This window comes from Ceratotherium simum, unplaced genomic scaffold (assembly GCF_057802395.1).
Source record: "Ceratotherium simum simum isolate JZ-2026a unplaced genomic scaffold, ASM5780239v1 HiC_scaffold_43, whole genome shotgun sequence".
NCBI lineage: Eukaryota > Metazoa > Chordata > Mammalia > Perissodactyla > Rhinocerotidae > Ceratotherium > Ceratotherium simum.
The window spans coordinates 5,448,588-5,464,547 of record NW_028261259.1 but is presented as its reverse complement, the minus strand read 5'-3'; the positions used below and the strand labels follow the sequence as shown (position 1 = coordinate 5,464,547).

At 42.6% G+C, this 15,960-nt stretch overlaps 1 protein-coding gene across 6 annotated transcripts in view; it reads left to right on the top strand.

Moving 5' to 3' along the window:
* The window catches only part of LOC147911468 (uncharacterized), a 102,579-nt gene that overhangs the window by 66,851 nt on the left and 19,768 nt on the right, over positions 1–15,960 (top strand). For 3 of the 6 annotated variants that reach the window (XR_015551042.1, XM_087428106.1, XM_087428107.1), the window contains exon 2: positions 15,468–15,524. Coding sequence is in view for 2 of the 6 variants with exons in the window: in XM_087428106.1 (XP_087284232.1) it covers positions 15,468–15,524 (57 nt within the window). In the remaining 4 variants the exon portion in view is untranslated. Of the gene's footprint in view, positions 1–12,189; positions 12,959–13,667; positions 13,927–14,138; positions 14,217–15,467; positions 15,525–15,960 lie in introns of those variants that run through there. The other 3 variants (XR_015551043.1, XR_015551044.1, XR_015551045.1) reach the window with 3 other exon arrangements.

Below are 15,960 nucleotides of genomic sequence, written 5' to 3'. Positions count from 1 at the left end.
ATGTTTTTTAGTTCCTTGTTTTTCTATGCTGCATTCTATTTCCTTCAGAATTCAAATTTGGTTTTCTATTCTCTCTTCTGTTGTAGAACCCATCTATGAAGTTTTAAAACTCAACAGTTATGTATTTTTCATCTCTTAAAGTTCTATAAGGCCCTTTGCCAAATATGTCAGATCATTTCTAGAGTCGCCTGTTTGATTTTGTTATTCCATTTCTTGTTGTTCCATTTTTTATACACAGTTATTTTATATCTTGACGTTGGTAAGTCTAATAGTGAAGGTTTTAGTGTTTAAATCTATGGTTTTATTTTTAATTTTCTTATGTCTTATGACTCTTATCGACAATGGCATGTATTCCTTATTTGTTTGGAGAACTTTGATTATGAGCTCATATTTGTCTGATTTTAATGTGTACAGAATGTAAGGCTTTAGCTTAGATTCTTTCCTACAGAGAAGAATGTCACTGGTTTCTGCTCACATTCATGTGAGATGACACCAAGCTAAGTGCCTTTTTTGTGTGACTCACAACTAATCTGTAACTCCCAGATCCCTTCCCCCAAGTCACTGGTGACTCAAAGACAAATCCTTTCATTAGAGGATCATACTGGCCTTTGAAAACTGGGTGAATCCAAATTTGTCTAGTGCTTACAATTTCCTTCTTCTGTCCTTTGAGACTTGGCTTACATCATGTGAACTCAAGAATGCAATAACATTATATTTTGTGGAAGATAGTGTTATGTGGAGGGAAACCCCTTTGAGGTACCTAGTCCTCCATACTCCTAGTATTTCATTCTTTTGGACACTTCTTTACATTTCTTTCTTTTAATAAAAATTCTTTCTTTAACTTGAAAAGAAAATAAATTTTAAAATCAAACGTGTGATCTTGGGGTATAGAAATAATTTACACGCTATTCAATAAAATAAGTTTAAGATATAGAAAATTTTACAGTAATGTATGTACGGATTATGTACATTTAACTGAAACTAAGAACCTCTATTTAGAACATATTTAATCACATTCTGTTTCTGTGAGGTGCACACATACTACACATATACCTGATCGTCATGTGACAAGCCATGATATGGCCAACTTTAGTTCAACTTAGTTCAGGTGTGATATGATCAATTAAACTTGAAGAAGGGAGAGTGTCCAGAATTTCCAGAAGCCCCATGTGTTTCCAATGTTAGAGCATTAAATACTGAGAACAAGGAAGAATGGTGCAGGTGTTGTATAAGTAAATTGCAGTTGTTGTATAAGTAAATTGCAATATCTAAAGAGCAGAGAACAGCATCCACATTAAACTTATTGCAGATTGTGTCACATTTCTGAAAATAAAGCACCACTTTCAGAGGAAAAATGAAGAACATTTTTGTGTCAGTTGGGGCCTCCAAATGCTGAGGTGGAGTTAGGAGTACAAGAAGATTATTGTGGCATAACACCTGTGAAGAATCAAAGGATTGGGTAGGGACAGCCCTCACACTGAGGCACGGATTTTACTGCCTCTGAAATGAAAACAAATAAGGAATGTTAGGCAGAGGAGCTTTGAATCACAATGTGGAGATGCTAGTCTCCACCCGAGACCTACTGAATCAGAATGTTTGGGGTGGGGTACAGCAAACCTTCTGTGTTTTAACAAGCCTTCCAGATAATTCAGATCCATAATCAAGTTTGAGGTTGACGGGTTTCAAAAAAAACACCGTACCAAAGAAGTGAACACTGAAAAATTAAAACAATTGTCTTAGTACTTTGTGTTAATGTGATTTTCAAAAAATGCAAAACACAAACTACTTTTAAGAATGTGCATAAAATTTAAAACCATCTTGAACCAAGAGCTTAATCTATACCTAGAGACACTGGATTTGGAGAAAAAGAAAAGAAGTAAAATACTAATTAATTTTTCATCTAACATTGAGGAGGCAGTGAGGCAAGACTTCAGATTCTGGGTTCTTCTTATTTCTCAAATTAAAAATATTGTAAAATAGGGGCCACCCTGGTGGCATAGTGGTTAAGTTTTTACGCTCTGCTTTGGTGGTCTAGGGTTCGTGGCGTTGGATCCTGTGTGCGGACTTCTGCACTGCTCATCAAGCCATGCTGTGGTGGTGTCCCATATAAAGTAGAGGAAGATGGTCATGGATGTCAGCCCAGGGCCAATTTTCCTCAGCAGAAAAAAAATTCTAATATAGAATGTGAAAAAGATGTATATATCCAACATGGTGGAGACAAGTTTAATAAGGAAAATTACTTTAAATGGAGCAAAACAAGGAAAAAAGAAAAAAAGCAAAGTACAAAATTTAAAAATAGAACCACAGAGATAATGCTACATATAGCAGTTATACTATACTGAAGTTACTTAAATCACTTTTTCAATATTGAATGTTACTCTACATTCCACGAAGACATAGGAAACTAACACTGAACATAGATGCTGAAAGAAAGGGGATTGTCAGTGATATTCCATACACGTGCTCACAAAAGTAAAGCCACAACTAATATGAAAATTTTATATATGAATGTGTATAATGGTACACATATCTGAAGGCAAAATATTTAGGGACTAAAAGGTGGTTAGCAGTCAAAATGTATATGTTCAATTATAGTATCATATATTTAAAAAAGGATTTTAAAAATATGAAGTAAAGTGAACCTAACTACAACCAAAGTAAGAGTATTCAATTAACTTCTCAGTATTTGTCCAAAAAAAGTCAATATAGGAATCATATATATTGTTAATCTTGATTTATCATTAAATATGTTTGGAGCATACACACACACGTGCCTGCATATAAATATCAAACTTCCTACTCCAAAGCAAAGAAAACATATTATTATAAAATTAGGTCCTATCCTTGACCAGCAAGCAATTTCGACATAGCAATCTATTCGTGAAGCCGCCAGAAGAGAGATACATGGCCAACCACAGAAATTCTGACTCAGTAGCTCATCAGAGGAACGGCAAGATTTGAAATCCAGTTCCTTAACCAACTTGCATGCAAAAATGCTCATTAACTGCCAACATATCTTAAAAAAATAGACAATTTATAAGCCAATAAACACTCTGATGAATAACTGGTCAAACAGGAAATCAAACCAATGATTAGAAAGGAGTGGTGATGGTTTCTAATTGGTATTTGAGTGGTGAACACGATGTAATCTATGCAGATATAGAAGCATAATGATATACAACTAAAATTTACACAATGTTATAAACCAATGTTACTGCAATAAACAAAAATTAAAAATAAATAAATAAATAAATGAAAGAGTAACAAGGAGCCCTGGAGAGAGAGGAGAGAGAAAGGAAGAAGAGAAGAAAACTGTCTGTTCTAAGAGAAAATATCTGAGCAAGGGAGGAGGAGAGGGGAATCCCCACCCCATCACCTGGAGGGGGAGGGGGGGAGGAAATGGGTAGAGAGAATCCCCCTCCGCCCTTTACCTCCAGGTTCTTAGTGCTGGCCAAGTCCTTAAAAAGACAGGTTGGCTGAAGAAAATCAGACCCAGCTGAAGAACATGTGTCCATGGGACAAACCCGGGAAACTGAGTCTCTCGCCACAATGGCAGAGATTCTCATCTTGCATCCTCTCCTGAGCTAATGACAAAGGTGGATGTCGTGGGTGGGCCTGTTGGATGGGAGTGGAGATGAAGATTATTGTCATACAGAGAAACATGTAAAGGATTGTCCGACCAGTTTCCCCTGCACTGGGGTCAGGTCCGGAAGGGAAGGCACGGAGGTGACCATGAACCGGCATCTCTGTGGTGGGGCTGGCCACAGGGCGGGCGTGGGGATGGTGGGTGCAAGTGGGATGGCGTGTGAGTTGGCACCAGCCAGCTGTGGAGGCAGAGACTCAGAGGTCAGGGATCTCTCTCTCTCTCCCTCTCTCTCTCTCTGTCTCTGTCTCTGTCTCTCTCTCTCTCCCTCGGGGACCTGAGGAGAGTAAGGTGGCGCCACCTGCCCACCTGGCCTAACTCTGCCATGGGCCCTTCTTTCTCTGGCCACTCCGGGAGCCCTGCGGGCTTGGGTTCAACCCCCAAACCCCTGCACAGGCCAAGGGCGCATGCACGACCGCCGGGGCCTAGGGCTGGCCTCGGGGGTCCTCAGTGAAGACCCAGTCCTCCCGCCAGACTCTGACCGGCTGCCGCCACACATCTGCAGCTGTTCCATCGCCGCCTTTCTTGACTTGGCTTCAGCTGTTGTCTCCCTCCCCTCCCCCATTCCCACTCAACTTGAAGGCCGCTTCCCTGCCTTGGAAACATTGCTCTGGCCCTGATGGCCACATGCTTACTGGGCTTCCAGCTCAAGACTCTACCTGGGCCAGCTGCTTCGTCCAGGGGCTCATTTCTCCCTGGAAAGTCAGAGCCATGGCCTCACCCCACGCCTGCACTTTGTCACAGCAGCCAGGCCAGGTGTAGGAAAGGCTCTGTGGAGTCTGAAATGCCAAGACAGGCAGATGGCACTGCAGGGTTAGGGAGCTAGGGCCAAACTGGGCAAGCCCTTCCGGCAACAGGTCCCAGCCTCCTCCCTGGAGTCGGGAAGGCATGGCCTTCCTAGTGCCCAGATCACGGCTCCAGGGAGAAATCCGCCATGGAGGGCACGCAGGAGGCCCTCTGCATGAGGTCGCAGGTGTCACGCCAGGACCACTGCAAGCCAGGCTCGGCTTGCCTGCTTTCTCCAAAGGAGGCTGGCCAACCAGGCGAACCTGACACCTGGGCCAGGCCCCTTCCAAGGGGACGAGTTCCGGAGGATATAGTCCTGGGGATGGCTGCCAAGTCTCCTGGGGCGTGTGCTGGGCCCCCGTCAGAGGAGGAAGCAGCCTGGCAAGCGGTGGGCTAGACCTGAGATCTGGAGGCCTCCCACAACTGGGTCCCTGTCCTGCCCAGGGCTCCCGAGGGAAGACGATGGTAGAGGCAGTGGCGAGCGGGGTGGGGCTGGCGCCGAGCCTGCCCTCGGATGCTCCGGGGAAGGGCGCCGGGGGATGGGCTGCCCCTGGCCAGGTCTGAGGGACCGACCCAGCTCCGGGCTGTCGGGGGCTGAGAGAGAACCCCCCTCCGCCCTTTCCCTTCAGGTTCTTATGGCTGGCCAAAGCCTTAACAAGACAGGTTGTCTGGAGAAAATCAGACCCAGCTGAAGCACATGTGTCCATGGGGGAAAGCCGGGAAACTGAGTCTCCCCACACAATAGCAGACATTCTCCTCTTGCATCCTCTCCGGAGCTAATGAGATAAAGGTGGATGTCATGGGTGGGCCTGTGGAATAGGAGAGGGGAGGAAGGCGATTGTCACGCAGAGGGACATGGAAAGACTTGTCTCAACCTTTTCCCCTGCACTGGGGTCAGGTCCGGAAGGGACAGCACAGTGGTGACCAGGACCCTGCCTCTCTGTGGTGGGGCTGGCCCCGGGGCAAGCATGGGGGTGATGGGTGGAAGTGGATGGCGTGTGAGTTGGCACCAGCCAGCGGTGGAGGCAGAGACTCAGAGGTCAGGGTTCTTTCTCTCTCTCCTCTCTCACTCTGTCTCTGTCTCTCTCTCTCTGTCTCTGTCTCTCTCTCTCTCTCTCCCCCTCTGGGACCTGAGGAGAGTAAGGTGGCACCACCTGTCCACCTCGCCTAACTCTCCCATGGACCCTTCTTTCTCTGGCCACCCCGGGAGCCCTGCGGGCTTGGGTTCAACCCCCCAAACCCCTGCACAGGCTAAGGGTGCATGCGTGACCGCCGGAGCCTAGGGCTGGCCTCAGGGGTCCTGAGTGAGGGCCTCGCCCTCCCGCCAGTCTCTGACCAGAGCGCGGACCTCTGGCGCCACCCAGCTGCAGCTGTTCCATCGCCACCCTTCTTGACTTGGCTTCAGCTGTTGTCTCCCTCCCCTCCCCCGCTCCCACTCAGCTTAAAGTCCACTTCCCATTCTTGGAAACATTGTTTTCGTCCTGATGGCCACAGGCGTACTGGCCTTCAAGCTCAAGGCTCTGCCTGGGACAGCTGCTTCTCCCCGGGGCTCATTTCTTCCTGAAAAGACAAAGTGTGGCTTCAGCACATGCCTTCACTTTGTGACTGCAGCCAGGCTAAGTGTAGGAAAGGCTCTGTGGAGTCAGAAGAGCCGAGACCGGCGTATGGCACCCCAGGGCTAGGGATCTAGGGCCAAACTGGGCAAGTCCTTCCCGTGACAGGTCTCTGCCTCCTCTCTGGTGTAGGGTAGGCCTGGCCTTCCTAGTGCCCAGGCCATGGTCTGGTGAGAAATCCGCCAAGGAGAGCAGGCGTCAGGCCCTCTGCCTGAGGGCGCATGTGCCACTTCCAGGGCGATAGGAAGGCTGGTGCAGATCGCCTCCTTTTTTCAAAGGAGTCTGGCCTATTCGCTCATCCTCCTGCTCCAGGCCCATTTCGTGGTGGACCAGTTCTGAAGGAAAGAGCCTTGGTGACAGCTGCCAAGATTTTTTGGGTGTGTTCTCACCCCTGTCAGAAGAGGAAGTCACTTGGCAACTGCTGTACCACACCTCGGGTGTTTTAGCCTCCCTCAGCCGGGTCCCTGCCATGCCCATGCCTACCTGCATGGAGGGACTACTAAGGTCTTGGCAGTTGCCAGTGGAGATACTCATTAGAGACTTAACTTGAGGTTGTAGTAAAAGAGCATAACATAACAGCATTGAGCTTGGGCTCTGCCATTTATGAGCTGTATAACCTGGATGAGTTTTCTAGCCACTGTACCCAGTCTCTTCATCTATATAATTGTGAAAAGACCAACATCTACTACGTCGGGATATTTTGAGGATTATGTGTGTTAATGTATGTTCAAGCACAGAATTAACATTCAAAGTGTAGTGCTTGGCTCAGTAGAAGTGTTTGCTGCTGTTATTATAATCATCATTATTTCATGTCCTTCACTTCCTCGTGAGCTCCCTGTAAAACCAACCATGATCCATGGTGTCAACAGTTTTATTCCAGGTTCCTGCTTAATGGCCTGCAGAGGGAGCCTCGGTCTCATAACTTCCTGTTTTTATCCCAGTCTCTGGAGGGATGCATTTACCTCTTTCTTATTTGAACTGAGGCACTGAATGGGGTCCCACACCCAACCCTGCATGTCCTCCTTTTAATATCCCATGCTATTGAAACACTGTTTAGTGTTTACTTGGTGGAATATACTCCCTGACATGAACAACGCACGGGAGATAGGATTTAGGAAACATTGTTCCATGTAGGGCTCTGATTTTATCATAGAGTACAGTTGATCAAGGGCCAAGGTAGAGTTCCTTATTGCAAAAATCTTCAGAGATGAGGGTGTTCTAATGTGATACCACCTGAAAATAAAGCTAGCACATAAAAGCAGATGTAGTTTTAAAAAGAAAAGCACACAACTGAAAGAATTGATCCCATTACATACACTATTCTATTCGTTTATGTATCAAATTACTGATAGGTAATAAGCAGGTGTACAGATAGTAGAATTATCAATTTCATAGAGAATTCTTTTAACAGTTGTTCATATCTTGTGTTTTACATCATTTATTAGGGTAATATTTTCATCTTTACTTTTCCTTGTGTCTCTATCTTTCTCAACTTTTCCAAGAGATATATTTATATTATCTTCTAAAATTTTAAGGAAAGTTATAAAAAGTTATGAAACATTTGAAGTTGTTGATTCTGTATATTGGAGGAGGGCTAGATTGCAAGTGAATTAGTGATAATTAGAGTTTTATTTTGGTAAAAGATGGTAGTCGGAATTGATACCAGGATGTTTGTAACCTAGTTTTTACTTCATTATTTGATGTAGTTTCTAAAATTCCAGAACCGGTAATTTTAAATATAATAACTTGTCTCATTTTAAAATATGTGTTCTTGGAGAGGGTGACTGAGGTAGGTAGACAATAATTTACTGTAGTAACTTGTTTTTCTCCAATTAATCTGTTATTAACCCAAGAGCCCTATAACATTCTTTTGTCCAAATAACCTGATGGCACTTTCTTGACTTTTCTTGCTGTGACTCTAGCAATCTGGGGTCACACCACCCTCTCGCTCCTAGTCATGCTTTCAGTTGTAAGAGTAACATTGTCAATAATACGGTGACAGATTTGCACACAGTCTACTATTTACTAAAATATATATATCAATTGCAAACTTTGATAACGTAATTGTTAAGGAATGAACAATTTGCAGTGCACTTAACAGCTGATTGCTACACATTATTGTGTACTGACATCATGGTTAAAACCATTATTTGCAACATGTGGCCCCTTTCAATTTTATTTTAAAGGAAATGGTTCAATGACTTTTTTCTTTTGGAAGAAGAAAGACTTGCATTTCCATCTTAGAAAATTGATAACTTGTTTTTAGCCCTTTTTCTTGTCTTCAGCTCTTCTTTATATTGGTTACTAATTCACATGTCCAGTTACTTCAGATTCATGGTGCTATCTCCTCTGCCTTTTACATGGCTCTCACATTAACTTTTCCATAATCTATTCTGTGAAAGAAGTTCATCTCCACCTTCATATATTGTGGAAGGAACCGACCCTCCTCTATGTGAACTTGGAAAGTAAGGCCAAGGTGATGCCTCGGTGCCCCTCCCCACCAGTGAGCTGCAGATGGGCTGCAGAGTCCTGTGAATCTTTTGCTCACCTCCTGGCTCCCTACATACTTGACATTGTCTGCACGGAGAACCCCAGCTTGTTACAATCAAATTTTTGAAGTCTATAGAAGCCGGCTGAAGGATAAGACTGGCTAGAAAGGACATCAGCAAGCAGTGTACTACAAAAGTTGGTGGCAGAAACGTTAATAAGAACAAAACCTTTCCGTTTATCTTTTTTTCTCTTTAACTTCTCTCTCTTCATTTTCCTTTACTTTTATGGTATAAACCCTATCCACCCCCATGGTGGTTTTTTTTTTTTCCTCAAAGCCCCAGTACATTGCTATATATCTTAGTTGTAGGTCAACCTATGGTGGTTCGTTTTCCTTGAGTCCCATGGCATTTTATTCATATCTCTTTAAATCAAATTATTTCTATAGCGTAATTTATCTGTTTATACATATCTGTCTTCCTTGCAGACCCACAACATCTCAAGACCTTTGGGTACATAATATATACTTAAGTATTTGAGTGAATCAATGAAGATCTTTTGTTGAATAAGATCTAAATAAATACAATACCTACTCAGCACATGAATGCAAGCATTTGAGAGAGAGTTTTGTGTCTGCTGAAGCAGGCTGTGAGCCAGTTTAGGGGCTCAGTGCCAAGGTTACTCAATAGATTGAGACAAAATGAAAGAGAAAATTAACTTTAGTTTTAAAATTCATGGAGAACAGGAGCAGGATATCTAGGTGTGAATCAGCACTTGATCATTGTTGTTGCATCTTTGGATAATCCAGTCCTTTATTTTGTATGAATATGTGACTGGCCAAGAGAGTGAACAGAGGACTGGCTTTTAGAAGGGCAATTTTGTCTCAGGAAATCCTTGAGGAAAATATATGGAAGGAGAGCTGGTAGAAACATGGCAGAAACTTTTTGTGTACAAACCCTAAAAATTGAGTTTACATGCTGTCTGAAAGATTTGTAACCCAATATTTCTCCAATATAAGTTAGAGCAGATTTTAAATATCTAGGTATACAAAAGGAATACAAGGAGCATAGATCAAACCGAAATTAGTTTAGGATAGAACAAAGAAATGAAGCTAAAGTAAACCAGCACATTAAAATGTGTTTCAGAAGGACCTGCAGTTTTTAAAGGTAGTTGGAAATTTATCACTCAGGTTTAAAGTAGAAAGGGAAATGGGAACAATTCTCTATCATTTCATGTCCATGAGATTAAAAGCTACAGCCTGTCAGAGAAGCAAAACTTTTCTGGCCTCTAATGTTCAAAAAAGTGTTTTGAATCGTGCCTAAAGAAAGAGAGTCTGTGTGATGTAATGCAAATACAGTATCATCAACTCATTTCCAAGTTTATTACAAACACTTTAGCACACTTTTAATTGAGATAATGCAGAATTCTATAGGGGGCCAAGGAAGAGGCTGATAGCATTCTCTCTTTCAGCTTCTCACTTGACCAAGGGAGAAAATGTTCTTGAACAGATTGACCACATCTCCTAAAGACAGTGCTCATTTTCAATTTTTCTTTTTATAAACTTATCCTGCATTTCCCCTTACATATGCAAGCTAAAGCATGTGTGTAGACATCCTTCATTGGCAATGAGGAGCAGATCCATACTACTAAATAATCAAATAAGCGGAACATACGTTTGGTGCCTTTTAGGGAAATTACAGGTTTAAGCCCACCTCCATTGGTGGAAGAACATGGTGATGGTGCTCAGGGCAAGCTACCCCAGGACGCACCACTCTGGTATGCGGATTAATTTGAGCTGAAGACAATAAGGACTCAGAGAACTCAGGAAGAATATTTGAGTTTCCCCTCCCAAACTGCCTAAAGAATTTAAAACAAAAGATCTGTTACAGGAAGGAGTTATTATCATGACAGCTATAAAGATAATGTAGGATAGAGGTGACAATAGAAAAGACACCAACAAGCCCATCTTATCGGAAGTTCTGTCTCTCTGGCCACATGCTCTGGATGGCCCTGCGAGGAGTTACCAGACAATCATTTACAAGGGAAGTCTCCATTTGTAAAGATATCTCCCTCTCTGTATTGGGAAGAGGGGGGATGACCTCATTTCTAGAGACTTATCAATGTGGAAGGTGAGGCTTTAAAACTACATAATAAACCTTTCTCTTGTTTACAGGACTTTAGTGATGATCTCCTGTAACTGACACCCCCACCCCCAACACCCTCCTTGTCTCTGTTTGGACATGGTATTTAAGATGAGAATTTCTGCTATTGTGTTGAGAAACGCAGTGTCCCTGCTTTCTCCAGTGTATACATGATATTAAATTTGGTATTATTTTCTCCTGCTAACCTGTCATGTTAATTATTTGGCCAACCATAAGAACCTTAAGGAAAAGGACAGAGGGAGATTCTCCCTCTTCCCCTGACAATGGTATATCCGAATTAAAATATCTACCATTTATTATGCAGCTAATCATGTCATGCTATTTAAATGAAACTTAATGAATTCTTCTTCTATAAAATTGATTATATTTTAGACAAACTGATGTATAATTTTATATAAGTGCATTTTTACTTAAAATGTAAAACTCTTTAGAGTCTGCTTCATTCAGTTTTAGAGGCATATTTTGTATATTTTTTGGTGTGATTTTATTAATTATCCTTCATAGCAGAGAGGCACATCCTACTCTTTTTCTTGCTGCCCTCTCTCTACAAGATAAAACTCATCCAAGTTTATTTTGCTTCATAAGGCATAGGCTTACTTTGTGATGAAGAGGAGATCATTTCTGAAACATATTTGGAACTGTAGGGAGCCCAGAATTTTAGACTATGCTCAGAATTTTGTGAGGTAACTTCAAAAAAGATGGAACATTTAAAGTTTGCCAGGAAAGTTTTCTGCTACTTCGCTTAACAGTAGGTTTTTTTTAAACAGCTTAGTTCTTAATTCTTTGGAAAGATGAGTGAAGGAGTTGGCAGGTTTAAGTGTACCCTTGATAGAGTTCTCTCTGGGTTACTCTTTCAAAACAACCATCCCAGTTGATGAATATTTAATGGGGACTCTGTCAGTCCCAGAGCTGAGAGAGGCAGTTCTCAAAGCTCCAGCAGGTCCTGGGAGAAGAGAGCGCTGGTAACCAGTGTCGTCCGAGTTTGGATGAGGCATGGTCTTTCTCAGGATGTTAGAACTGAGTGGAGTTCTCAGATGCAGCCCAGTGACTCTAGACCTGAGCCCTGGTCAGAAACCAGTTGACTTGTCATTCGCTCTGAGCCTGGTGTCTTCCCTCTGCTCGTGCCCCTTTCTGCCACTTCTCATGCTTCTCCTGACTCTCACTCTTTCCTACACCTTCTTTCTTCTTTTTTCTCTTTTTCTTACTTTTACTCTCTATTATATTCCTTATCATTTTTTCTGTCTCTTATTGTTCTTATTCATTTTCTTTTTATTTTGTAGTACAGTTACTCTGTACATGACTTTCCTCGTAAAATCTTGACCCTCTACAACTCCTATAATTCAGCTAGCTATGTTTTTTGAAGATTTTATCTATTTTTTATTTTTCCCCCCAAAGCCCCAGTAGATAGTTGTATGTCACAGCTGCACATCCTTCCAGTTGCTGCACGTGGGACGCAGCCCCAGCATGGCCAGTGAAGCAGTGCGTCGGTCTTGCGCCCGGGATCCGAACCCAGGCTGACAGCAGCGGAGCATGTGCACTTAACTGCCAAGCCACGGGGCTAGCCCTCAGCTAGCTATTTTGAAGAGAGTATTTTGATAAATTTCTCTTAGATGTTATAACATGCTGATTCAAGGAAATAAAAACTGTCACAAATGGGATAGTGATGAAGAGTGAATTCAGTTCAGGTAGACATGGAATTAGACAGAGGGAAACTGAGAGCTTAGGTGTAGGTGTTCAAAATATTTCCTGATACATCGTTGTAGTTCATTGTTGTGGTAAACTGCACAGAGTCTTATTTACTGCTGGAGCCCAGATGTTTGCTCCTTGGGCCATCTCATCAGACCTCGGCCTATAGAAAAGAAGCTAGGAAACATTGCATGCATTTCTAATGTGAAGAACTGTTAGTGTTCCACCAGGAGACACCTTGGGCTCTTCCCTGCACTATCTGAATAGAAAAAGAGGAAGAGAAGCTTTTCTTCATCTACACAACGCCGGGACCTTATCTTGAGTTTGAGAGGATTGGAGGTGACTGAAAACAAAAGTGTTCCCGAGTTTGGATTTGCTTTAACAAGAACTATTGGCTGGCTTTGATGTTAAAGGTCTTTATTCAAAATTGACTACCTCTAATGCTAAGTTCAGAGTGGAGATTTGTCAGTATAAGAGAGAAGAATCCCTTTTTGATTAAGTCAGTGAAATACAGTATTTGGGAGAATGGTTATATTTGAAGGCGACTTGTTCATATTCTGTTGCCACAGTGACATTTGTTGGTAAGTGACTACTTCATGCTATTCTCGATGATTTCTGTTTGAAAGACATAGTGAGCTTGATAAATAAATGGCAAGCAATAGGATATAACGGAACACATGAGGAAGCCATTTGGGGTAAAGCTAATTCAGCCTGAGTTTGTTTTTCCAAAAGGGTCTGTCGCCTGTACTGTGTATCTGCTTTGCCATGTCCCAAAGAGGAGAGTAAATGCCCTTAAGATAAGAATGTAACTTCCCCCTCATTGGCATTTCCTTAAGGATAAGCATTTCTCCCTAGGCTAGGATTTGATTGCTGCAGTCATCCTGTGACCACCCAGCTCCAGACAACAGACGTGACACCAGCCATGACCATCGAGACACCAGATCTGCTCCCCCGCTGTGTCCATCAATAGCTGTTCTGGCAGGGCAATCTGGCAGGGCTGATCTCGTGGCTATTGTAAAAGGGACATTGCAATCACTTGCGATACATGCTCTTTGACGGTATATAACCGCTCTGTACACCCCACTTTTTCGGTGCCCTTCCTTCCTTAGGGAAGGAAGGCCACAGGCCATGGTCCTCAAAAGTTGTCTCATTATAAACTCTCCACAATTTTGATTTATAGATTGATTATGGATTATTTACATCGACAAGCTGATGTGCAAGAAGTAGTAAAGGCACAGTGGTACTCGAGTTGCCTGATATAAAATCTTTCCTCCCTCTTTCCCTTCCCAGGATGCCCATTCTTCATGGTGGCACCTACTTCCATGGTGTGATCATTCTTCTGATGACTCCTTTCATTCCCTCTTACAATTACTCAACAAATATTTAAACACCTACTGTATGCCAGGCTTGGGATACACTAAGGAAAAAATTTTCTACAAAATCTCTGTCTTCACAGAACTTGTTTTTGTTGGCTAAGTGAGATAATGGATAAGTAGGCAGACAAGTGAATTACATAGTCTATCGTGTGATGATCTGTGTCAAGAAGAAGGTAAGTGACAGGCAATGGGGAGAGCTAGAGAGTGAATGGGTTGCTACTTTAATTAGAGAGCACAGGGAGGCTGGAGCAAGGCCCAGAGGGAAGGGACAGAGCAGGAGGACATGCAGATATCTCAGGGCTGCAGAGATGCTGTGGGGGAAATGTGACTCGGATGTTGTTGGGCAGCAAGAAGCCAGTGTGGCTGGAGCACAGTGAGCAAGAGGAGAAAGGCAGAGAAGGTTTGAGATGCCGGGGAGTGTGAGCAGATGAAAGAAGGCCCCTGGGCCCATCAAAACTGTGCTGTAAGTGAAATGAAAACTTTCAATGTCATTTAACTATACATTATACAATTTAAGTAGTAAATACCTTTTGTTTTTCTATAGTCTTGTCAAGTACATCAACTAAAATGCTGCTGAATTGGGAATGTCTAAATTATCCCCAGGAGTGACTGCTGTCTCTTGTCAGGCATCTGGTCTGCACAGCAGTCGGGGGTGGGAGTGATGTGACAGTCAGGAGACGAACTCTAGTCTTCAGGTTGTCACCAACTGTTTGTGTTATGTTTCATCTGTAAAATGAGGAGGACGGAAAAGATGAGTGGTTTTCAGACTCCGATCCATGGAGCATTGGATATTCCTGAAGGATCTTGGTTTTTGTTTGTTTGTTTGATTTTGTGAGGAAGATCGGTCCTGAGCTAACATCTCTCACTCCTCTTTTTGCTGAGAAAGACTGGCGCTGGGCTAACACCCATGCACATCTTCCTCCACTTTATATGGGATGTCACCACACCATGGCCTGACAAGCGGTGCGTCAGTGTGCGCCCAGGATCCGAACCGGCGAACCCTGGGCCGCTGCAGCAGAGCTTGCGCACATATCCGCTTACCCCACCCAGTTGGCCCTGAGGGCTATTTGTTTTTTTTCTTATGTTTATAAGCTTCTATGCAAGCTTCATGTAGAAGAAAGTGTCCCCTAGTTTTAAAAAGATTCCTGGACTTGGTCCTCACTTAGGTTTTCCAGTATGAAGAATTTGCAATCTCACAGACGCCCAAAGGATAGACAAAAGGAGCAAGATCCCTTTTTTCGAGTGTCTCTTGTGACAGTGCTCATTGTCTCTCATTCAAACCAGAAGGTGATTTGTCAATAGTGAGATATAGCATTTGAGACCCCATCCTTCAAGATGGCTGAGTTGTCCTCCATCATTTTACAGACTTATGCTAAGTGAATAGTATAAAAAGTGAATGTCTCAGCAGGTACTTTCTGACACAAAATAGAAACTAGGAATTAAGAAAAGTAATTATGATTGATGTCAATCAATAAGGGCATAGGGCTAGTCTAATTTCAAAAGTAATTAATGGCATAAGTGTTAGTCACTGTACATATTAAATATATTGAAAAGCAGTCATGTTCTCATAATACAGAATTATAACTGGAAGATAAACTGAATGATTTTGGTACTTATGTTTAAAGATATATTTTATTTAGTTTTGTTTTCTGATTGAGGAAATGCGAAAATTTACTTTTTAATATATTGACTATCTTCTTCCTTTCCAACCTAGAATCTCAATCTGCTATTTTGGAAACTCTGAAAAATATGTTCAGATGCTGTTCAACAGGTAAGAAAATCTTGTTAGGATGTCAAATCCTTTTCTCTCTTATTTATCATAAAATTGTGACAGATTCTCATTTATCTTCCTGTCTGCCCATCTGACGAGGCCACATTGTTTCTCTAAGCCTGCAGGGAAATCCAGTCATGTGGAAGGGGATGTTTTCTTCCACTTAGACTTTGCAGAGAAAATCAGCCTTGAAGTGGAACTGAGCACATGCTTTTCAGAAGCTGCATTATTCTGTACCCAGCCAGAGCACTGGCCCTGACAACAGCTGGATCCAGCAGAAAACTGGACACTCTAGGAGATGTCATGTGGAGATGTGCCTGGCTGGACTAATAGTCACATGGATATGAGTTTTAAAAAAATCTCTCAGAGCTTTTCCGAAATCAAATGATATTCTTAAGTTGCTGTAGTAGATGAAACATTAGTTAGTGTCTTTTTA